Consider the following 24,203-nt stretch of genomic DNA (forward strand, 5'->3'; position numbering starts at 1 on the left):
TCCCATGGAGACAGGATGCCTGTAGAGCCGGGGATGGGTGGGTGGGGTCGTGAGTGGGCAGGGGCGCGGCATCGCCGCCGTGACTGGGCGGGGGCGCGGCATCGCCGCCGTGATCCCCAGTGATTGAGCGTCTGGGGCACGCGCTGTGTGTGGTAGAACTGGCGCTTAATCTGTCTTTGCTAATGCTTCATTCGTCTGTCTCTAATGGTCATTCATGCACAATTTCTTTTATTGTTATTGGAATATTACAGCAATTTTGTTCAAGCTGCTCCCCACTGATTACTATTTAAGAGTTAGTGTCCTTGTTAAAGTGACTGAATAAGATAAAACCAAGTATTCGCTTCCTTTCCTATAATGTTTTTTGCCACGGTGGCAATGATGCCATGTCTTTTTTTTGTACCCTCCCAGATGACGCGAAATGCCTGACCGTAAGCTTTGTTTTGGTTCAAAATGCTGTAACTCTCACGGTTGTAAGATCGCTGATATAATACCAACAGAATGGCAGAGAGGTAAATGGCTGTTAGAAAACAGTTGATAAACTGAGAGCAACGTGAGGCAGCAGCGTTTTGTTTAAAAAAAGATTGTATTAATTTCTCCTAATTCTGTTGGTAGGTGGTGGGGAGATTGGATTAAGCAAAACATCGCAACGGTGAAAGCCAAGGTATGGTTATTTTTTAATTCCGATTTCCTGCAAAGCCTAGTAGAATTATGCTGTAATTCATGAGATTGCTTGAGGATTTTTAACAAATTAAATATTAGTAGTTTTGTTAAGGATTCTAACACTGTCCATTCCATTAATTTCTGCCGTTGGATCCCATTACACACCTAAGTTAATAAATATGGGCCCAAATCCTCCTGTCTCCAGATCGTCAGAAACTGGATGTAGGTTGGCTAATGTGCGCCGGGACGCTGTGGAAGTCCTGGTGTGTAGACGTATCTGGAAATTGCCGGGAAAGTTTAAACTTCCAATGGGCAATCCCTGCTGCCAGGCTTCGTGAATGTCTCCGACTCTGAGCTTCGAATGGAGACTTGGGTTGGATATGTGCAGCTTACCAGAATACTTAGCCAGGAAATGTTGGACAGTTTAAAATCTGGTGTAATGCCTGAGTAACTCCGCAACCACCTCTCACCCTCACACCAACCCAGAGTGAACCTGACGACCTCCCGACCCAGCATCCCCCTCCAAGTGGACCTGACAACCCACCTTCTGAGTAGACCCGAGTACCCTCCCCAACCACAAATGCCCACACTACCAACCCCCAGACACAACCAGCTAGCACCCTGCCCGTCACTACCTGGATGACCCAATCACCCATCTATGCCCCTGACCACCCAACTACCACAACTCCCCTAATCTGAGCTAACTACCCCCCAGACCACCCAGCTACAAACCTCGCACCACATCCACCTACGCATTTACTCAGTCACCCATTGATCTATTCACTCATTCATTCTCTAACCCACACTCTTTCATTAAAGGACTGCACTTTTAGAAACTAACTGAATACAGCATCTACTACCATTAAAAATAGGGGCATGTCCTCTCCTTCCTTCGATTCTACTGCATTCATTGGACTTAGACAGGCGATGCTGCTCTACCCATTTCCCTGTCAGCTGGGATATTTCATGATGAATCTTCATGGGAAGTATTCCAAGTACTGTAAGACTAGGTAAGTGGTACATGCACACATCATGTTTGCTTGATCCATACCATTCTGATAAAGTAACACTGGTTTCCTTTTTCCTAGTGGACCTGGTAATGTCCTTAAATTTCTGCCTGCGCTGCAGCCAAATCTACAAATATACTACGCGGCTTCGATGTTTGCACATTGTGGTCATTGCTTGTGGTCACACACAGCAACAATCATTGGAGGGGGAATAATAATTTCTTCTCTTGCTCTTACCTGAGAGTTGGAGAGACAGTGAAACTGCGAGGGAGCAACACGGAAGAGGAGTAGATAAATCGGGACTGAGGCTTGAGGCCTCCATGTCCAAATGCAGTAAGACCTGGAAAATATCCAGGCTTGGGCTGACAAGTGGCAAAATTGACTGAGTAACAGGAAACGGAGGGCAATGTTCAATCATTATTTTTCAGGCTGGTGGAAAGTTTATAGTAGAGTTCCACAGGGGTTGGTATTGGGACCCTTGCCTTTCCTGCTATGTATAAATGATCTAGATCTTGGTGTGCAGGGGACAATTTCAAAGATTGTGGATGATATGAAACTTGGAAGCATTGCAAACTGTGAGGAGGGCAGTGTAGAATTTTCAAAGGACATAGACAAATTGGTGGAGTGGGAAAATAGGTGACAGATGAAGTTCAATGTGGAGAAGTGTGAGGTGATGTATTTTGTTAGGAAGAACATAGAGAGACAATAAAAAATAAGGGGTACAATTCTTAAGGGCTGTAGGAGCAGAGGGACCTGGGTGTATATGTGCATAGACCATTGAAGGTGGCAGGACAGGTGGGAAGAGTAGTTAATAAAGCATACAGTATCCTGGGCTTTATTAATAGGGGCATACAGTACAAGAGCAAGGGGGTTATGCTGAGCTTAAAGGCACCAATTGGACCTCAGCTGGAGTATTGTGTACAGTTCTGGGCACCACAGCATAGAAAGGATATGATCGCATTGGAGGTAGTGCAGAAAAGGTTTGCAAGAATAGTTCCAGGGATGAGACACTTCAGTTCTGAAGATAGCTTGACGAGGTTGGAACTGATCTTCATGGAGAGGATATTTGATAAGAGGTGCTCAAAACCATGAGGGAGCTGGAGAGAGTAGAAAGGGAGAAACTGTTTCCACTTGTAAAAGGATTGAGAACGAGAGGGCACAGATTTGAAGTGATTTGCAAAAGAAGCAAATGTGATGGGGAAAAAAACATTTTCATGCAGCGAGTGGTTAGACTCTAGAATGCACAGCCTGGAAGTGTGGTGGAGGCAGTTTCAATCAAGGCATTCAAGAAGGCATTAGATGATTATTTGAATAGAAACAAGGTGCAGGGGAAGAGGCAGGAGAATGGCATTAAGTCATAATGTTCATTCGGAGAGCCGATGCATACATCTGAATGTCCTCCTTCTGCACCGTAGCAATTCTGTGATCAAAATCTCAGTTGCCACATCTGAAAACTATGACACATTACTGCTAGCATCGCTATTTGTGAAAATAGTTTTAAATGATTAAATAATTTCAAACAGCCTTGCAGTAGCATATTATTTGCTACTCACTATTCAACATTACAATCCCTTGAGTTTGTACACTCTTGAAAATTAGGCTGAATCAGAAACTGATGTCATTACAATGTAGTGATTTCATGGGCAGAATTTTACCTCCCACGGGTGAGCGCATGCCCAACCTGATTGGGCATAAAAAAGCATGTGATGATGTGAGGCGAGCATCCCAACATCATCACGCACTCATGAAATATTTTGGTCAGAGGGCGAGCACAAGAGTCGGCAGTATGCCCACCGACAATTAAGAGGCCTATTAAAGCCATTACTGTATTAATGAAGTGCGATTTTTTTTTTTTTTCCTCCCCTGTCCGCGCAACCTTAAGGTTGGCAGGCAGGCGAATTGGCCAGGCGGCCTTTGGATTTTTGAGGAAACCTCATTCTCGGGCGGGATGAAGTTCCTGAGATTAATTTTTTTTTAAATGCAAATGTTTTGACAGAATTTTTATTTCTACATGTTCCATGAGTGAGTCCTATGCGAGGACACTTTTTTTTCAGAATTTCATAATCTTTATTTTTGCTTTTAAAATTCTTCAGCTCCCTAAGGCAACTGTCTGCCTTCAGGGAGTTTTCATTGCGCGTGTCCCCACGCACGCTTTGACGTCAGCACTCGGCCTTGTCCTGCCCCCACCCTGGCAGTGCTGAGTTTCTCAGCATGCCTTTCATGCTGGCTGGCCACTAGTGGCCAGCAAGCGTGAAATCGCATTCAGGAGCTGATTGCAGGCAGTGGCCTGTTTCCCGTCCGCCCAACTACTTGAAAATCCTGCTCCATGTGTCCTAAAACTGCACTGTTGACACGTAGTCAGATGGAAGCTCCAAAGGAAATTCATAGCTCTGATGTCGCTATAGGAACGAGACAAGTTGTATAAGTTATGGTTTTTTGATGGTGTTGAATTTTGTTCACTGTGTCAAGTGTCTACTGTTTAAATACAAGCAACTATACTCCCTGCAATGGAGTATTTGTGTAATAGGATTAAGGATATATCGTTTTTATCCTATCATTTTAATTTGCAGTCTGCGAAAGCTGTGGAGTTTTTGACGCATGATCTGGCTGAATTCACTCAGGTTATCCAACATGATACTGTGACTACCATTGCAGCCACAGCTTTAGCATTCAAAGAGAAGCTTAATGTGAGTCTGTACCCTTGTATTATAATTTGCATCGTATGCCAAGTTCCTGAATGCATATCTGTTGCTAAGTGTACTATTTTCTTTGTAAGAAAGTAAAAGCATGTTCAGATAAAATATGTAGAAGTATTAAGTTTCTCTAAGGAAACTTTCTTCTGTTTTATTTTGGTTTAATAACATTGCATGAACATATCCCAAAACAGGACGTGTGTGAGTGTACGTGCACATATATTTTTAAAATATTCCTTATTTATGGTCTTTTGGTGGCAGTGGTTTCAGTTGTGTTCTGATTTCAGTAGGTGAACTATTCAGGTTATACTAAAAGCAAAATACTGCAGATGCTGGAAATCTGAAATAAAAACAGAAAATGCTGGAAATACTCAGCAGGTCTGGCAGCACCTGTGGAGAGAGAAAGAGTTAATGTTTCAAGTCTGTATGACTCCTGTTGCTGTTGAATTGACTTGTGTTGAATGTGATTCTTCTTCGTTCCTCTCGCCATAGATGCTGCCAGACCTACATTTTTCCAGCACTTTCTGATTTTATTGCATGTTAATGAGGTTGTAGTGCAGTTAACAATGATTTCCAAAAATACAATATAGAATATCTATGATTTTTTAGTATTCATGTTCCAGCAACAACGTAAATTTGTAAATTTAAGAGTTATATGCGGAACAATATTTAATCTGATTGCAAAGAAAAAGTATGCAGCATCTTTCAGTTATCAAGTTTACTGATTTCCCTTGGCTAATATGACCTTAAAGTCTTGTAATAAGTTGCTGTCATTTTCTACCCCCACTCCCATGCTCAAGTAGAACCAGAGACAAATATTACCACAGTATTACAAACTGCAGAACTATTCAGGATTTATTTTGGTTCTTTTCTTCTAGGTTGAGGAACACACAGAAGGAGATCAGGCATTCAGCAAGGGGCTTTCAAGCTTGCTTGGAGCTATCTCTGAAGCGTTTACACCTACAGTGGAAGAATCCATTACTTCTGATGTGAAAACAATAAAAGATATTCAGCTGAAAATTAGCCAGTCTTACGATGGTGTTAAGGTATGCAATGTTGTCATAGAATGGACAGAGGTAGAGTAGAAGAATGAGTTATTTAAGAAATAGCTACCTTTCTTTTAACTTTTTTTTATTTCATAGGTCCGACTCTATAACCTTCAGGCTGATCCTGCGACATATTCCAGTGTTCCCGATGGTAAGATGTAGCAAAATGGGGTAATCTACACTGGAGCAAACAAAATTTCTTCCAAAGCATTTGGTTTCCATATTTTAACTCATGCATCATTCCTCTTTATGTCCTGGATTATTTGACATAGTGATTAATCACAAATGCCCAAAGTATGTGTTCACTAATTGTATCTGTACTGATCAGTTCCATACATCATGGCTAGAAAGTTACAATTTGTTTCACTCAGTAAACTGATATCTCTTATCGTTGAAATAAGATCTAAAGCTGAAATTCCAATCAATTACTAGTGTGTTTGAGTGCTAGAAATGCAGGTGTGCCCAGTAGTCAAAAATAAGTTAAATAGTGCAGGAAACTGTTGGTTCTACGGTCCTGAAACAGCTATGAAGGAAAATAAGAAATTATCACTAATGTCATGGGCAAGTTCCTAATCGGGATTACAGTGGAACCTGGCAGGATATGCAGCATCAGAATCTGAACAGTGCAGTCCCTATATATGTTAACAAAATAATGGGAGCAACACTAAGGGTACCAATGATGGCTGCCATCTCTTCATAAATTAATAGAAAAATTGGGTACAACCTTTCAACGTTTGTGTGAATGTAATTCTTGTTTTGTGTTTCAATTCCTTCATCTTGTGGGACCAAACGACAATGTGATGATCACACACAGGGTTTCATGTGTGTAAATATATGCTGCAAATTAGTTTTTTTTTAAATTGGTGTGTAATCATGTTTTAATAAGAAATGCCAGAATTTCACTGCCTGCATCGACCAAAGCAATTGTTGTTCCTCCAATATATGTAAATCATAGACGTTTGAGTTATCTGCAGACTGCAATATACTGATAAAACCTTTTAAATAATAAAATTTAATCTAGGCATACTCATTATATATCCATGGGCCAATTTCACCATTCCCATCCCACCGGATTATTTTTAAATGATCCAAATAGTTAATAAGGTGATCTGTTCTTTTCAATCACCAAAGACCTAGAAATTAAGAGACTTTAATTATCATTAGAAGAATAAGAGATTATCTTTTTGAAACATATAGGATTTTGAGGGGACTTGATAGGTGGATGCTGAGAGGATATTTCTCCTTGTGGGAAAGACTAGAACTAGAAGACACCATTTAAGAATAAGGGATGTCCTGTTTAAGATGTAGCTGATGCGAATTTTTATTCTCTCGGCAGGTTTTTAGTATTTGGAATTCTCTCCCCCAGAGAGCAGTGCAGGCAATGTCATTCAATATTTTTAAAGCTGAGTTGAAGGTAATAGGGGTTAGACAGGAAAGTAGACATCAGGCCACAACCAGATCAGCTGTGATCTTATCAAATGGCAGAGCAGGCTTGAAGGGCCAAATAGCCTAATCCAGCTCCTAATTCGTATGTTCATATCATTATGAAATTGCCTCCATACTGTTACCAAGGATACAGTGGTTGTCCAGAATTAAAAAGTGACCCCTCCTGTTCTGCTTAACACCAATTGTGTTTTTTATATCAAAACCAATACCCGTCCCTCTCATTGGTGAAAGAGAAAACACCTCCATTCTTTCTGACGTGATCATTTTAAAGCCTGTTGTATAGTTATGGACTGCTATGCTGTTATGACTTTGAGAGACAATTCTCTACCCTCTGAAGAATCAAACAATATCTGCATCCATGGTGAAAGGCAGATGGGTTGTTCCCTGTAGTCTGTCTAGTGAACAAGACCTGCCATTTTCACCATGTTTATGATTACAGTACAAGGCAATTTCTTAGATATTCACCTGACTTGCCCATCTAGGATTTGGCTAATATATTGACCCCTACACCCCTTTCATGGTTTTATTCATTCATGGCCTATCCATAATTGCCCTTTGCATTTTTAAGAGTCAACCATATTGCTATGGGTCTGGAGTCACATGTAGGCCAGACCAGGTAAGGATAGCAGATTTCCTTCCCTAAAGGACATTAGTGAACCAAATGGGTTTTAATAGACAATGGTTTCATGGTCATCATTAGACTTTTAATTCCAGGTTTTTCATCACCTGCCATGGTGGGATTCGAACCCGGGTCCACCAGAGCATTACCCTGGGTCTCTGGATTACCAGTCCAGTGGCAATGCCACTATGCCACCGCCTCCCCCGACTTGTATTCTGAAAGTGCCTGATGAGAAAACCAGTGCTTGTGATGTGCGTTAGCCAAATACTAGTGAGTAGCCTTGGTCTAACGTCAGGAAACATTTTTCTGTAATTCAAAATATTCAAACATACTTCAGCTATTTCCTGCAAATTGAATACTAAATTTTAGAGATGGCCTGTTTTCAGAGACAATTTGGATTAGTTCATTTTTTTTTCTTATTCTATGTAAATCTTTTTATGTCTGCAGAACAATATAACTTCTGGTTGTTGACCTTCAGCTTGGAAGATGAGAAGTGTGCAATATCAGATCTCTTGGTCAATAGCCCACCAATAAGAGATCTTTACACAAAACTGGTATGTTTAACAAAAAAATGTTTTTAGTGAATTAAAATACTTAGTGAGTTGCATGCAACTATACATATGCAAAGACAGATTTCATTTTCAGCTCCTTACCATAGACTTCTTTGCGTCAGTCTGAAAAAAACGGATGATGGAGCAAAAACAAATTTTTCAAATTGCTGCAAAAAATATTCAAATTCAGTTTGAAAGAACAATTGTAATTTTATAATATTGTTCCTGTAAAGTTAATACATTGTGGTCTAGTCAAGGGGCAGAAATTTTATATTCTTTCAAGGATCCACTTGCAACCTCACGCCTGTGAAAGAATTGAGCTATGCTAATTTAAGCAGACCTGTCAAGTTTATGTAGCTCATGAGAAGCATTGTTTTATTAATATACTCTTCTTTCACATGTGTGCTTTAACTTAGTTTGGAATGCAGAAATCAAAGATCCATGTTGTTTGATTTGCCTGTTTTGTTTTAAATGTTTTTGGCAGGTTCCTTCTGAAGTTACTCATGCTGACTTTTGGTGTCGGTATTTCTACAGAGTCCATCAGCTTCATCAGGTCAGGATTGAAATGATTGACATTTTCTGACAAGACAGTAAAGATGGGCAGCATAGGTACCAAAATTAATTTCAGCATCTCTGGGTAGTGATGGTGGAATGGAAGAGTGAAAATAAACAACTCTGTGAATGCCCTATTTTAGATGGCAGGTGAGAAGTAGGTCATGCTTGGCTGTGGCACCCTGTGTGATCAAATGGCTAGTTACCCCAGAATATCGCTCATTGTAAGGTTGATTGTTGGAAGACTATCATCATTCATGAAAATGTGCTGCACCATGATTCACCTTTTTCAAGAATGAGAAATGATAAGGACAGAAAATCAGAGACCAAGTTTGACAAGAAAGAAAACGGGATTTGGAGGCGGCCGGTTGGGTGCTGTGAAATGCGCTATTGGTGAAACTCGGGGGTAACAGTTCTAGCCAAATATTCTACTAAATATTGTGTTTCTGTAACTAAAAGCATTTGTAATAAATCTGTTGCTTCCAGACTAGTGATGCTGACTATTTTTCTGAGTAGAATAGCACCATCAAATTGACTTGGGTAGAGGTAAGCTTATGATACTAACAACCAAAATGTTTTCTCTTAGGTAATTCCACAATCCCACATTATCAGCAGGTACAGGACTGTTGAATGTTGTAGCTATGTTTCCAACTCATGTATCTTCCAAGTGACTTCCTCCACTGGGACTATATACTGAGATAGCAGAACCGATCCTTCATGTGCCTTTAATACTATCCGAACTATCATACTATCATTGGAACACTGCATTTATAAGGACCATCACTGGTAGCCTCCAAGCAGTGCTGCCTGCATTTAGTATAAATGGCCCTTACTGATGGGACTGAGTGTTCAAGTAGCCATGTTGTTCATGTAGCAATTCAGATCTATCGTTTCTGGCCTTAACAAACACTCCGCAGATGTAAGCATGGTCTGGTAGGTGGCAAATTGAAGTCAAAGAGCTTCTGCAATATTTAAAGGGGCATGATAATAATAATAGTATTTTATTCAAAAGTCACTTTCACAGTCCAAGGGCCAATTTGCAATGTAACTTGAAACAAAAAGTTCATATGTAATCTAAATAATCAAGTTAAAAACATGGTAACTGTCATGTAATAACAAAAATAGACAAACAAATTTAGCAGGGCCAGAAATTTCCCCGAGGTGGGCGCAAAATCGATTGGGTCCGCACCGCCATTTTACGTGGGCGGGCCAATTAAGGCTCGTCCATCGTGACGCACGCCCGGAAGCACGGAGGTGCTTCAGAGATTTGTTATGGAAATTTGAATAAAGGTGGGAAAAAAATTTAAGGACATATCCCCTCATGTGAGACTATCACATGAGCTGGAACATTTCCATTATTTATTTCAAAAATTTTTATTTAAATAATAAACCCTTCATGAAATCTCATCCCACCCGTGGATGAGGTTTCATGAAAAACGTGAAGGCCACCTGGACTCCTCGCCTGCCCACCAACCTTAAGGTTGGACGGGCAGCTCGGTTAATTACTTTAATTTTTAACAGACCTTAATAGACCTTTGACAGTGTGGCGGGCGGGCAGCTGAGTCAGCTGCGCGCCTGCCAAACTGAATATCTGAATGACGTGTGGTGATGTCAGGACACCCGCCCGACATCACCGCGCATCATTTTACGTGTCGGTGAGCGTGCCCCACCCGCCCCCCCCCCCCCCTCCCAAGCTTGTCGATGGGAAAATGCTGACCCAGGTAACAGGGAAGTAGTGGATGGGATATTAATAGAAGGAATATTAATTTAAAATTGTATGAGAATTACAAACAAATACATCTTATTACTTTTTGTAACTCTTGTTTAGGAGGAAGCTAGGAGAACAGCTTTAAAAGAGAGAGCAAAACAAAGCACATATTCTGAAGACCTTAAATGGGAAGATGACGAAGGTATAGGACTGAACTATAAACTCCTTACTCCAATGTGGAGATTTATTTAAGTGAATCTTGTGTACATAGAACAGTACAATGAACTAAGGAATTCAAAATTGCTAACTTTTTTGCTTCATATTTTCGTCCTTAGATGAGTGGGATGGCACAAGTGTATCCTTGGCTACTACTTTTCGACCCAACGACCTAAATATATTAACTAAGGACAGGCACAGTAAAATACTTGAACAACAAGGAAGCAAAGTGGAAAAGACTGGCTTGGGAGTCACTGTGACAGGTCTTTCTGAAAGCACATCAAGTGAAATGCAGCCACTTGCATTGCTTTCTGTTGAGGACAATAAAGGAATCCAATGTAAATCCCCAGCAGGAGAAACCATCCAGATGTTGGAATCGTTTTTGGAAATTAAGAGGAAACGTGAAAATAAAAGTGTTTTGCAAGAAGAATTGCGTTACAAACTATTTGCAGATGAAGGCCTAAGTATCAGTGAGGACACTCCAGGCTTTGAAGAGTACCCTGTATCCACTCCTGAGCTGAGAAATCATGATCGTATCCATTTACATTCTGACACTGCTCAAAATGCAACAGTAGAATTAAATTCTAATATTGATGAATCTGCTTTTATAGGTAAAAATGGTGAGTATTTTACTTCAAATTATATATTAAACTTAACTGTATATGTCATGGGCCTGAATTTTACCCCTGGCGGGCGCGCGCGATCGGTGAGCCCATGACTGGTTTTATTTTATTTCATCATGGAAATTTCATCCCGCCTTTGGATGAGGTTTGATGAAAATGCAAAGGCCACCTGGCCGATTTGCCTGTCTGTCAACCACAAGGCTGGACGGGCAACGAAAAATCGGAATCAGTTGCGCCGTTAATGGGCTTAACTGCCCTCTTGTTGGCGGGTGCACTTCTGACTTTTGCACACACCTGCTGAGCGAAATATCACGTGATGACCGGATGTCGTCTTGAGTTTAGCTCTTTGTTCCATGTTTGGACCAAGGTGTAATGAGACCTGGAGCAGACTGGTCCTGGTGAAACCCAAACTGAGCATCAGCGAGTAGGTGAAGCTTGACTGCACTGTTGACAACACCCCCCCCCCCCACTTTGCCAAGTAGATGCCAGTGCTGTAGCTGTACAGGAACAGCTTGCCTAGGGGTGCAGCTACTTCTGGAGCACAGCCAGAATGTTGTCAGGGCCTATAGCCTTTGCTTTAGCCAATGCGCGCTCAACTGTTTCTTGACACCAAGTGAATTAAATGAAGTGAACTGACTTCTGTGATGGTCAGGACCTCGGAGCGATGGAGGTGGATCATCCACTTAGCACTTCTGGCTGAAGATGATTGCAAATGCATCAGCATTGTTGATACTTGTCATGTTGGGCATCCCTCATCAATGAGGATGGAGATGTTTTGGAGCCACATCCTCTGGCTAGTTATTTAACTGTCCACCACCATTCTTGATTGGATGTGGTAGGATCTGCAGAACTTTGATCTAATCTGTTGGTTGTGAGATTCCTTAGCTCTGTATGTAGCATGTTGCTTCTGTTTATAGTCCTGTGTTGGAGCTTCATGAGTTTGACATCTCATTTTTAGTTTTGCTTAGTGCTGTTTCTGACATGCTGTCCTGTACTCATCATTGAACCACAGTGGGTCCCCTGATGATGGAAATGGTACTTTGGGGGATATACTTGGCTATGAGGTTACAAATTGTCTTGGAATACAATTCTGCTGCTCCTGATGACCCACAGTGCCTCATGGATACCCAGTTTTGTGCTCCTAAATCTGATCTGAACCTACCCCTTTTATTATGGTAGTCGTGTCACACAACATGTAGGATGTGCTTAGAGTTAAGACGGGACTTGTCTCCACAAAGCCTCTGTGATGGTCAACCCTACAAATACTGTCATGAATAGATCCATCTTCAACAGGAAGGATGGTGAGAATTTGGCCAGCGTAGGTTTTTCCTTCTTATTAGTTCTCTCATCACATGCTACACACCCAGTCTGGAAGCTGTGCCTTTTAGGATCCAGCCAGCTCAGTCAGTGGTGATGCTACTGAGGCACTTTTAGTGATGGACATTGAAGTCCCCCATCCAGAGTACATTATGTGCTCTTGCCACCTTCAGTGCTGCTCCCAAGTGGTGTTCAACATGGAGGAGTACTGATTCATTTGCTGACGGAGTATAGTAGATGGTAAGCAGCAGGATGTTTTCTTGCCCATGTTTGACCTGGTATCATGAGACTTTATGGGGTCCAAAGTCAATGTTAGGACTTTCATGGCCACTCCCTCCTGACTGTATACTACTGTGCTGTCACCTCAGATGGGTCTGTGCTACTGGTGGGACAGGACGTGGAGGAGCCTGTGATGTTGTCTGACAGGTATGATTTAGTGAATAAGACTATGGCTGTTGCTTGATTGCTTTGTGGAACGGTTCACCCACTTTGGCACAAGTCCCTAGATGTTAGCGAGGAAGACTTGCTGGGTCAACTAGCCTATGTGTGCCTTTGTCATATCTGGGGCCTTGGCCGATGCTGGGTGGTCGGACTGGTCTTATTCTTATTTGGCTTTTCTATAGTGGTTTAATACAACTGAGTGGTTTTCTAGGCCATTTCAGAGGGCAGTTAAGAGCCAACCACATTGCTGTGGGTCTGGAGTCACATGTAGATGAGACTGGGTAAGAATGGCAGATTTTCATTCCTAAAGGACGTTAGTGAACCAGATGTAATTGTACACATTCCAGTACTTTCATGGTCACCATGCTTCCCTTTGAACTCTAGATTTATTTAATTCAATGGACCAGAACCTCCGAGGGGTGGCAATCACTGTCGGATTGCCACTCTCCTTTTTTTTACTCATCCTAGTCAGGAGCTGCACGTTTCTCACCTGACCTTCCAACACAGGCCTGTTAATAAATGTGCAGTGGAGCTGCTTTTGGCACCCTTCTTTGCAGGGCAGCAGCTGCGAGGGAAGTGAAGCCACACCCCCTTTTTACGGAACAGGGTAAAGTTAAAGCTCCAAACTACTTTGAGAAGCAGGGAGAAGGTAAGTGTGAGCGGTAAGTGGGGAGGGTGGGGTGGGGGCGGTAGCAGTGTAGGGTGGGGCGAGGGGTAGAATGTGTTGGCAGGCGACGTAGGAGGGTGGGGAGGAGGGTGCAGGTTGCGGGGTAGGATGTGTTGGTAGGGGAGTAGGAGATGAAGGTTGGGGGTGTAGGATGGGTTGGGAGGGTAGGATGATTAGTCAGAGGCTGGGGAGGATAGTCGAGGGATTGTGGGCTTGGTTGGGAGGGTAGTCGGGGGTAGTGAAGGGTCAGGTGCGGGGGGATAGTTGGGAGTTCGGAAGCATGTTTAGGGATGAGGGGTTATCAGGGAAATGGGGAGGGCAGTCTTGCAGGCGTAGGGGGGCTAGTCCAGAGGGAGTGTGGGGGATGTAGTTGGGTTTCGAGTGGGGGTTTGCGGGTTGTGGTTATTAGTATAGTTACCTAGAAGTGAACAGTGGTTTTAATCTTTCTAACTTTTCCTGGATAACTATTCTTCTAAGAGTCAGAACCATCCGAAGTCTCCAGTTTAAAATGGAGTATCGGATGCTTTCCAGTGCAGGTATTTGCTTATCGACGGTTTGAACTTCCCGGGCAATTCCCATGAAGTCCTTGTGCATCTTCTGGAATACGTCCCTGATACGACCCCCAGGAGATTGAAAGTTCTGAGCCAATGATTTTAAATTCCCTAGCTGCCATGGTGGAATTTGAACTCGTCTCTGGATTACTAATCCAGTAGTATAATCACCATGCAACCGTACTATATGACAGCTGAGATATTTTTAGCCACAACTCCCTATTCACAGTGCCACCCATTTTTACCACCATCCCTCTCACTTGGACTGCTGATACACTTCCCTGTCAGCCTAAATGCCTCTTCTGCTTGCTCACTCCTTTCCAGGTGACATCGTGTGCCCAATGAAATTTGAGAGCCCTCAGCCTTCATCCTTGCATATTACGGGCCATAACTCCCTTGGAGTGGCAATCAGTGTCGGATTGTCATTCTGTGCCAAATTACTTACACAAAATTTCTTCTGGGCTTGTCCCACCAGATCTTTCAACTCAGGCCGGGCATGATCCAAGCAGCAGAAATGTCTCCGAAGCCAAGCGTCGCAGTCCAGCAGAGTTGGATTGAAGAAGAGCATGCTCCCTTTTTTTACGGCACCAGCCATGGTTTGGGAGGGGGTGTTCGGGTCAGTGGGGGGAGGGTTGGGTCGGGGGAATCCCATGGTGAGTCAGGGGACTGGGGAATACTGTTTTGGGGGCATGGGGAATACCATGCTGGGAGGTGTAGTTGGAGGTGGGGAAATACCCCGGGTGGGTCGGTGGGGGGAGTCCCCTCTGTGTCTGTGTCTTTATAATAGTTACCCATAAGTTAGAAAAGGTTTTAATTCTTCTAAATTTTTCTGAGTACCTATTGGTGTAACACAGCCGGAACCATCCGAAGTTTGCAACTTAAATGGCAAACTTCGGATGGTTCCTAGACCAGAGGAAGTTTACACTTCTGGGCAATTGCTATGCAAACCCTGACCTTTGAAGTTCCGAGAGGGGTCCCGCAGCACATCTTTGGGGTACCCCCCCAAACCTGACACCAAGGAGCTCGAAGGTTTCGGCACTATATATCATGCCCAATGAGCCGTCTTTATCAAACAAAAATAGAAAATACTTGAAAAACTCAGCAGATCTGGCAGCATCTGTGGAGAGAGAAAAACAGAGTTAATGTTTCGAGTCCGCATGACCCTTCCTTCTTCAGAGCCCTCTTTTTGTTCTGGTTTCCCAGCACTAAGCTAGGAATCCACACAGTACTTGTACTGTGCAAATACCGTGCAGAGAACATGATTGATGGCAGGGATGCGACAAAGAGCTATGGATGACAATCGTGGGGTCGGATGGGTGCAAGGGAGGCAATTTGCCAACTGCAAGGACAGTGCTTTATAAAGTTGAGAATGCAGCTAAATTTTGGGATATTGTGCAGGGGAAGAGCAAATGACTTTCCTTGGCTTGCAGTGATTGTAGAACATTCAGTAGGATAAATGGGAGGTATAGAGCTTTAATAGAGGGCATAGGGCTGAATGATGGAAGATTATAGGGGTGATAGTGGGAAGGAACTTTTGTGAGAGAGTGAGGCAAGTTTCTTTCAGCCACAGCCATTAGCTGACCTCCACAAGTTCTCCTTCACAACTTCTTACTCCATTAGTTTTTTTTTAAGTGATGCTTCCAATACTTTATTTTTTTTTTAAACCCTCCCATTTGATATTTATAATTTTTAGTCCTGCTCATAGTCTTGGTTTCCCATGAAGTACAACTGTCCTGTTTTCTTTCTTGGTCCTGATCTGTATTCTGCATTTATTTTAGGTCACATTGTACTTTTCATGATTTTTAAAGTGTGTATTTACACAATAAGCTTAGCATTTGTGTTAATGCCAAACAAATACAATGTAATTCATGTGTTAATCAAAGCAATCTCCTTTTGCTGGGCTCTGGAATCAGAATGGCTCTGATTCCAGATTTGTTTGCATTTATGCTATAGCTGTAGCATTAGATCAAGAAGCTCCTTGTATTAGTTTTTCTTAAAAAAAAATCTCACATCTATTATTCATGTGTATTTTGCTGACCTAGTATTTAATCTAATATCATAATAAATACCTAATATTTTTCTTTTAATATCTACTGTATTTTAGTCTTGCTCCCAGCATTTGAGGCCAGAATATTATGCTTACGGGACGAGTGTGCGCCCAACCCGAATGAACATAAAATGATGCACGATGACATCGGGCAAGCGTCCTGACGTCATCGGCACCGGTGGGAGTCGGCAGTACACCCACCAACAAGTAACGAGCCTATAAAGGCCTTTAGCAATGTAATTGAATTAAATTTTTCACTGCCCATCCAACCTTATGATTGGCAGGCAGGCTAAAAGGCCTAGTGGCCTTTGCATTTTTTGCAAAACCTCATCCACAAGTGGGATGAAGTTTGAATGCGTTATTTATTTATTTTTTAAAAACGTTCATACTAACTTCTAACATGTCCCTACTCATGTGACAGGGTCACATTTTTTAACATCTTAAAATTCTTTTTTTTAAATATTTTCACTTCCCTGAGGCATGCACCTGTGTGAACTTGCATGCTTGGCCTCCTTCCTCCACCCCACCAAACAGGCAGTACTGAGAACTGCAGCCTGCGTTTCACGCTAACCGAGCCGGTCCGACGAGGGCAAAACCTGGCCTGAGTTTTTATTTTGGTCCCATTTCTGCATTGTTTTTAAAATACTCCTGTCATCGTAAAACAGCATTTTATCTGACTTCTCTTTGTCCTTGTCATTGATGATTCACTTACGTTTTTAAAAAAAATCGTCACACCACTCCACATTAGGACTTTGTCAATCATGCAAAATCACAGAACTGTTATGACACAGAAGGAGGCCATTCGGCCCATTGTGTCCGCACTGGCTCTCCAAATGAGCATTAGGACTTAGTGCCATTCTCCTGCCTTTTCCCAGGAACCTTGCCGATTATTTCTATTTAAATAATCTCCTAATGCCCTCTTGCATGCCTCAGTTGAACCTGCCTCCACCATGCTTTCAGGTAGTGCACTCCAGACCTGAACCACTTGTGTGAAAAAGTTTTTTTTCTCACATCACATTTGCTTCTTTTGCAAATCACTTTAAATCTGTGCCCTCTTGTTCTCAATCCTTTCACAAGAAGGAACAGTTTCTCCCTATCTACTCTATCTAGCTCCCTCATGATTTTGAGCACCTCTTATCAAATATCCTCTTGGCCTTCTCCTGTCCAAGGAGAACAATCCCAACCTCACCAATCTATCTATGTAACTGAAGTTTCTCATACCTGGAACCATTCTTCTAAACCTCCTGAACTCTTTTCAATGCGATCGCATCCTTCTATAGTGTGGCACCAAGAACTGTACACAATACTCCAGCCCAGGTCTAACTAGTATCTTATATAAGCTCGTTATAGCCTCCCTGCTCTTGTACTCTGTGCCCCTATTAATAAAGCCCAAGATATTGTATACTTTATTAACTGCCTTCTCCATCTATCCTGCCACCTTCAATAATCTATGCAAACATACACCCAGGTCCCTCTGCTCCAGCACACCCTTAATAATTGTACCTCTTACTTTATATTGCCTCTTCATGTTCTTCCTACCAAAATGCATTACCTCACACTTCTCCACATTGAGCTTCATCTGCCACATATCTACCCACTCCACCAACTTGCCTGTATCCTTTTGAAGTTCTATACTGTTCTCCTTGCAGTTTGCAATGCTTCCAAGTTCTGTATCATCCACAAGCTTTGAAATTGTTTCCTGTACACCAAGATCTAGATCATGAATATATATCAGGAAAAGCAAGAGTCCCAATACTAATCACTGGGGAATTCCACTACAAACCTTCCTCCAACCTGAAAAATATCCATTAGTCATAAACCCTCTGTTTCCTATTACTCAGCCAATTTTGTATCCATGGTGCTACTGCCTCTTTTATTCCATGAACTATAACTTTTCTGTTATGTGGCACTGTATTGATGCCTTTTGAAAGTCCATTTATACCACATCAACAGCATTACCCTCACCTACCCTCTGTTACCTCTTCAAAAAAACTTCAGTAAGTTAGTTGAACATGATTTTCCCTTTAGTAATCCATGCTGGCTCTGCCTAATCACCCCACACCTTTGCATGTGACTATTAATTATATCCTGAATAATTGTTTCCAGAAGCTTCCCCACCACTGAAGTTAAACTGACTAGTCTGTAATTGCTGGACTTATCCTTACAACCTTTTTTGAACACAGGCATAATGTTTGCAATTCTCCAGTCCTCTGGCATGACTCCTGAGTCTAGCAAAGACTGAAAGATTTTGGCGAGTGCCCCTTCAATTTCCACACTTTCTTCCTTCAAAATCCTTGGAGGCATCTCACTCGGGCCTTGTCAACTTTAAGTATTGACAGTTTATCCAACACTTCCTCATTATTAATTTTGAACCCTTCTAGTGACAGAGTTTCCTCTTCTGTCACCGTGGCCTTGGTAGTATCTGCTTCCTTGGTAATCCTGAACTGACGCCATAATTTTATACTTGCCTTCTAATGCTGGTTGATCTGTTGCTCCTATAAACTTCATCTTCTAGTTCATATTTCTTTTGCAATGAGGTGGCATTTTTTGCTCCTCCACAATGATGCCTTTCATAATTTTGTTTAAAATCCCTAACATTTTGCTTCCAGTAATAAATTGTAGCCTTGTTCTGCCAAACACTGCAATGTGAAAAAGACACCAGGGTTTCATTATCCATCTTATTTAACAGAATTTTGTGAACCTAGAAAAGTCACTGTGCTAAATATGCTCAACTTTGCTGATCTGCTGGTCCATTTGTTTTTTAATTAAACTATTAAGTTTATATATCTGAAATTATTTTCTTTGGAAGCTGTGGCCAGCTGTGGAGATAACAACCAGTTTACTTTAAACCTTTTAATGTCGCTGACAAAACGGAGGTACAATTGAGATCAAAATTTTCAAAATTTAAAATGCTTTCTGTAATTCTGCCACAGATTTACACTGATGTAATTTTGATTTTTCACTAATTAAGATATTTTGTATTAGACATGACAGAGAATCTAAACTGGTTTTATCTTGCATTGTTGAAACAGAGGTAAGCCAGTTGTTTACTTGGCCTTGAGGCTATATGACTTCTGAGCTGTGACACTAATAACCTCTAATATTACAGAGGTAAAGCTCATCAGATGTTAATAATTTTACTGTAATAACTGTGTAGAACTTTGACAGTTCTTTATTGATTTTTTTTTCAAAATTTGAAAATTTTGTTTTTACTTTCACAGGTTTACAATTAATTTTTAGCCGTTCTTAAGCAATCGTTCTCTAGATGTCTAAATATTGATGTGGCCACATAATAGGAATGAACAGGCTCATTTAATTAATTTTAACTTATTAAGGACAGGTACAACAGCACTGGATAAGTTATGTCATTATGATACAGACAGGTGAACAGGGTAGTTCAGTGGTGAGATCTTATCAAAGACTGTGACAAGTTTATTTGAAGGTTAAGTCAATTGTTTAGGAAGATGCTCATAAGAGGCAACTACTAGACTGGTGCTCACAAGAAAGGCGGATGAAAGGCTGAATATGATTTGGAAGACTAAAAGCTAGCCATTTATTATAGAGACTGTTGAAAACTCTGACACCAAGTTTAGTCTCATTACCACCCCGTTTATGCTTATAAACAGGCCAATATGAGACAAGTATTGCAAAACAAAATGCTAGCGCAATGTTGGGCACTGGTTTTTGGGATGTTCTCCATTTAGGTGGCCAATGCTATAGTCTGAAATAGATGGGGGCCTAATTAAACTATTAAAAAAGAGCTCAGGTGATATAATTAGAACCTTGGTGATTTTCGGATAAATCAGCTCTGACAACACAACTTCCTGAAACCACCCACAAATCAAGGGCAGTACAGATTAGGAACTGACAATTTCTAGTACACTCACCTGCTGTAACTTAAAATGCTGTAAAGTTTGGGAGATACTTTGTTCACAATTTATAATGGTTCATTTTTTTTGAAAAGTGCTTGTATTGACTACACAACCTTCTGAAATCTCAAGAGACACCAGTAATGTACTACTTTCAAAATGGGGACCCTTCTAGCAGTTTTGTTCTGGCCAGAAGAACAGAAATTTCAGCAATGAGTAGAAAGAGCACATGGAACTGCAGAGAAACCATGAGGAAGGATACTAGCTGACAGGAAATTTTACCTTATCCACCTCCAGCATCTATAGACACAACATGCCTGACTTCTGCACTTCTTTGTGCATAAGGAGGCGGTAATTCTCTAAGGACACTGCCAGCATTATGTTGCTTCCTATAACCTACTGCCAAAACAAATGTGTTACTTGTTGTAGTCAAAGTCACTGCAGCCCTGAATATATTTACCTCCTGCTCCATCCAGTCTGCTATAGAGGATATTGGTCAGTCTACAGTTCATACTTGCAATAAGCAAGTGACTGATGCAAGTTTACTAGAACAAATACAGGATACTTTATATTGTTTGTATACAATATAAACATATTTCTGGCTCATGGAAAACTGAGTGGCACTGGGGTTTGCACAGATTACAACTTTCCCCAAATTCAAGGATTTTTTTATTCATTCATGTGATGTGAACATCGCGTGTATGGACACCGCTCTGAAGAACTCCTGCAATAACGTCCTGGGATTGAGATGATTGACCTCCAACAACCACAACCATCTTCCTTTTGTGCTAGGTATGACTCCAACCAGTGGAGAGTTCCCCCCTCCCCTCTTCGCCCCTGATTCTCATTTACTTCAGTGTTGCCAGGGCTCCTTGATGCCACACTCTCAGCCGCTGCCGTGATGTCAAAGACAGTCACTCTCACTTCATCTATAAAATTTAGTTATTTTATCCAGGTTTGGACTGAGGCTGTAATACGGTCTGGAGATAAGTGGCTCTGGTGAAACCCAAATTGAGCATCAGTGAGCAGGTTATTCATGAGTAAGTGCCACTTGATAGCACTGTCAACAATCTCTTCATCCACTCTGCTGATAAGCAAGAAGAGGCTGAAGGCCGTAATTGAATGGATTGGATTTATCGTGATTTTTGTGGACAGGAAATAACTGAGCAATTTTCCACATTGCTGGATACATACTAATGTTGTAGCTGTACTGGAACAGTCTGGCTAGGGCGTAGTTAGTTTTGGAGTACAAGTTTTCAGTACTATTGCTGGAATATTGTCAGAGCCCATGGCCTGTGCACTATCCAGTGCCTTCAGCAGTTTCTTGATATCATGTGGAGTGAGTCGAATTGGCTGAAAACTGGCTTCTGTGATGCAGATGACCTCCGGAGGATGCTGAGACGAATCATCCAGTCAGATTTCTTGGCTGAAGATCGTTGCAAATGCTTCTGCCTTGTCTTTTGCTCTGATGTGCTGGGCTGAGCTCCCCCATCATTAAGGATGGGAGTATTGGTGGAGTCTCCTCCTCCAATTAGTTGTTTAATTGTCCGTCACCATTCATGACTAGATGTGGCAAGACTATAGAGCTTTGATCTAATATGTTGGTTGTGGGATTCGTTAGCTCTGACCATTGCATACTGCTTCCTTGTGTAGTCCTGTGTTGTCGTTTCACCAGCTTGGCACCTCATTTTATGCTTGGTGCTGCTCCTGGACTGCTCTGCTGAATTCTTCTTTGACCCTGACTTAATGACAGTATTAGAGAGAGGGATATGTCGGGCAATGAGGTTACAGATTATGATTCAATACAATTCTATTGCTGCTGATGGCTCACTTCGCTTCTTGTGTACCCAATTTTGAGCTGTTAGATCTGTTCTGAATCTTTCCTATTTAGCACAATGGTAGTGCCACACACGCAATGGAGGGTATCCTCAATATGAACAAAGGACTGTGCAGCGGTCACTCTTGCTGATATTGTCAAGGAGAGATGCATCTGTGACAGGTAAATTGGTGGAGTTTAAATATTTTTTTTTCCCCTCTTGTTCATCTAGACTTAGTCTGGCAGATGTCCTCCTAGACTTAGTTTGGCAGATGTCCTTCAGGACTCTGCTAGCTCAGTCAGTAGTAGTGCTCCTGAGTCACCCTTGGTAATAGACACTGAAGTCCCTCATCCAGAGTCCTTGCTACCCTCAGTGCTTCTTCTAAGTGATGTTTAACGTGGAGCACTGAATCATCAGCTAAAGGAGGGCAGTAATTGATAATCGACTGGAGGTCCTTGCCCAAGTTTGACCTGATGCTATAAGACTTCGTGGGGTGCAGTCAATGTCAGGGACTCTCCGAACCACTCCCTCCAGACTGTGTACCACTAAGCTACCACTTTTGGTGGGACATTGTAAGGTATGTTTCAGTGAGCATGACTATGTCATGCATTGCTTGACTAGTCTTGAAAGCTTTCCCAATTTTAGCACGTCCTTAATGACGAGGACTTTGCAGGGTTGAATGGTGCCTAGATCGATGCCGAGTAGTCTGTCGATTTTTTAATCCTTTCAAATTTTCTGTGGCAATTTGATACAACTTGAGTGGTTACTAGGCCATTTCAGAGGGCAGTTAACATCAATCATTATTACTGTGGTCACGTAGGCAGATTTCCTTCCCTGAAGGGCATTCGTGAACCAGAGGAGCTTTTACAGCAGTATTGTAGCTTCATAGTTCTTTACTGAAACTAGCTTGTTAATTCCACATTTATTAATGAATTGAATTTAAATTCCACCAGCTGCCATGGTGGGATTTGAACTCGTGTTCCTGAGCATCAGTCTGGTTCTCTGGATTACTAGTCCGGTAACATCACCACAATGCTCCCATTCCTTCGCACTTGCAATGCGTTTTCTAATGAGGCCCAAGTATTAAATGACCGAAACCGTTTAATGAAGGCATTGGGTGGGCAGTGCAATCGCACCTTCTTCCAGTCATGTGCCTGCTCAAAGTTAAAATTCACCCAACTGTTCCTTCTCTTGTTGACTATAGTTTTGTTTTGGTCAATATAGGTTACTCCTTTATTGGTGGAAAAGCCTGCTGCTTAATTAATTTAAATCCACCAATGGCACGATTGCTAATCATTATGGCTTATATTAACTAAAAAGTGTGACCAACAGGAGGAAAACTTACATCTGCAAGTTTTCAGACAAGGGGGAAAAAAGCCCAGGTTTTTGTAGCTGAAGAATGGGATTTTGAAGGCTGAGCATGGCCATATCTTGGCCACCGCAAGGTTAAAGCATTGAAGTTTGACTAACATTCCAGGTATAATGGTGTGACAAGGGGTTTGAAAAGTAAGAATCTATAATATTGATTCATATTTGGAACTCTTCTCAACGATTAATGAATTGTGTTTTATTGTCTTGGGCATTTTTTTTGTTATAGGAAACACTTCAAATGATGTTGAAAACTGGGATGAAGATCTTGATCTGGACATGACTGAAGAGGAAATCCAGATGACTTTATCTCGAGCTGAAGCCTCAGGAGAGGTACTAGTTTTGTTCTGCATTGCTTTTCTGCCTTGATGATTACAGATTGCAAGGTGGCTATGAATACATTTTTTTTTCTCTGTTGCAGCTTGAACCTGAAGAGTGGGAAGATTGGGCATGTGAGCAAAAGTGAACTCTTGACCTCCAGACAATTACCTACAATATTTATTGTGCAAGAGCACAAGTAACTGAGTACTGTGTTACAAGCTGTTGCCATTATTTGAGTGCCACATTAAAAGAGACAACAAACTGTTTATGGACCACAGGATTGTGTTATTTTTTGAGCTGTTAAACACTTGGCAAAATTTTTTATATTGTGCAGTTTTATGAGGTGACCATAGATCTTCCTTTGAACATAAATCAGACCTAATAAGGAATATGAAATTTCAGTAATAAATGCTAATACTGAATACAATTCTGGCAGCCTTGGTTTAATCCACAGCATGCCAATAGCACAATGACTGGCTTTCTTTTAAAAGTTGCAAGAATAAGATTGAGATTTGTCAAAAATTCAGTGCATTATGTAATCAATAGCTCCAGTAACCCTGTGAAACCCAGCAATGCTCAACCATTTGATGGCCTGGTCAGTCATCTACATGGAAGTGCTGTCAAACTGTAAAATCTATCTGACTGGGCAAAGAAGGCATTAGTAACCTGCCTTAGAGAAGATCA

At 41.6% G+C, this 24,203-nt stretch overlaps 1 protein-coding gene across 2 annotated transcripts; it reads left to right on the top strand.

The window, feature by feature from the left end:
* Window positions 1–124: 124 nt before the first annotated feature.
* Window positions 125–23,785, top strand: LOC121278164 (BSD domain-containing protein 1-like). Of its 2 annotated transcripts, XM_041188300.1 has the most exons (12): window positions 125–292; window positions 409–509; window positions 613–661; window positions 4,238–4,354; window positions 5,239–5,406; window positions 5,503–5,557; window positions 7,919–8,025; window positions 8,507–8,575; window positions 10,403–10,484; window positions 10,618–11,118; window positions 23,428–23,531; window positions 23,620–23,785. In XM_041188300.1, exons 2-12 carry the CDS (start codon window positions 499–501, stop codon window positions 23,662–23,664), a joined length of 1,308 nt encoding a protein of 435 aa, XP_041044234.1. In that variant the 5' UTR covers window positions 125–292; window positions 409–498; the 3' UTR covers window positions 23,665–23,785. The 2 variants fall into 2 exon arrangements, with proteins under 2 accessions (XP_041044234.1, XP_041044235.1); XM_041188301.1 differs by having other exon boundaries at window positions 125–509.
* Window positions 23,786–24,203: the final 418 nt, after the last annotated feature.

Source organism: Carcharodon carcharias, chromosome 5 (genome assembly GCF_017639515.1).
Source record: "Carcharodon carcharias isolate sCarCar2 chromosome 5, sCarCar2.pri, whole genome shotgun sequence".
NCBI classification, from domain to species: domain Eukaryota; kingdom Metazoa; phylum Chordata; class Chondrichthyes; order Lamniformes; family Lamnidae; genus Carcharodon; species Carcharodon carcharias.

Bases quoted from the DNA above. Each gene is read 5' to 3' on its own strand.
- LOC121278164 (XM_041188301.1), top strand. The intron at 5,558-7,918 runs GTAAGATGTAGC...TTATGTCTGCAG, and splicing joins ATATTCCAGTGTTCCCGATG to AACAATATAACTTCTGGTTG. The intron at 8,026-8,506 runs GTATGTTTAACA...TGTTTTTGGCAG, and splicing joins GAGATCTTTACACAAAACTG to GTTCCTTCTGAAGTTACTCA.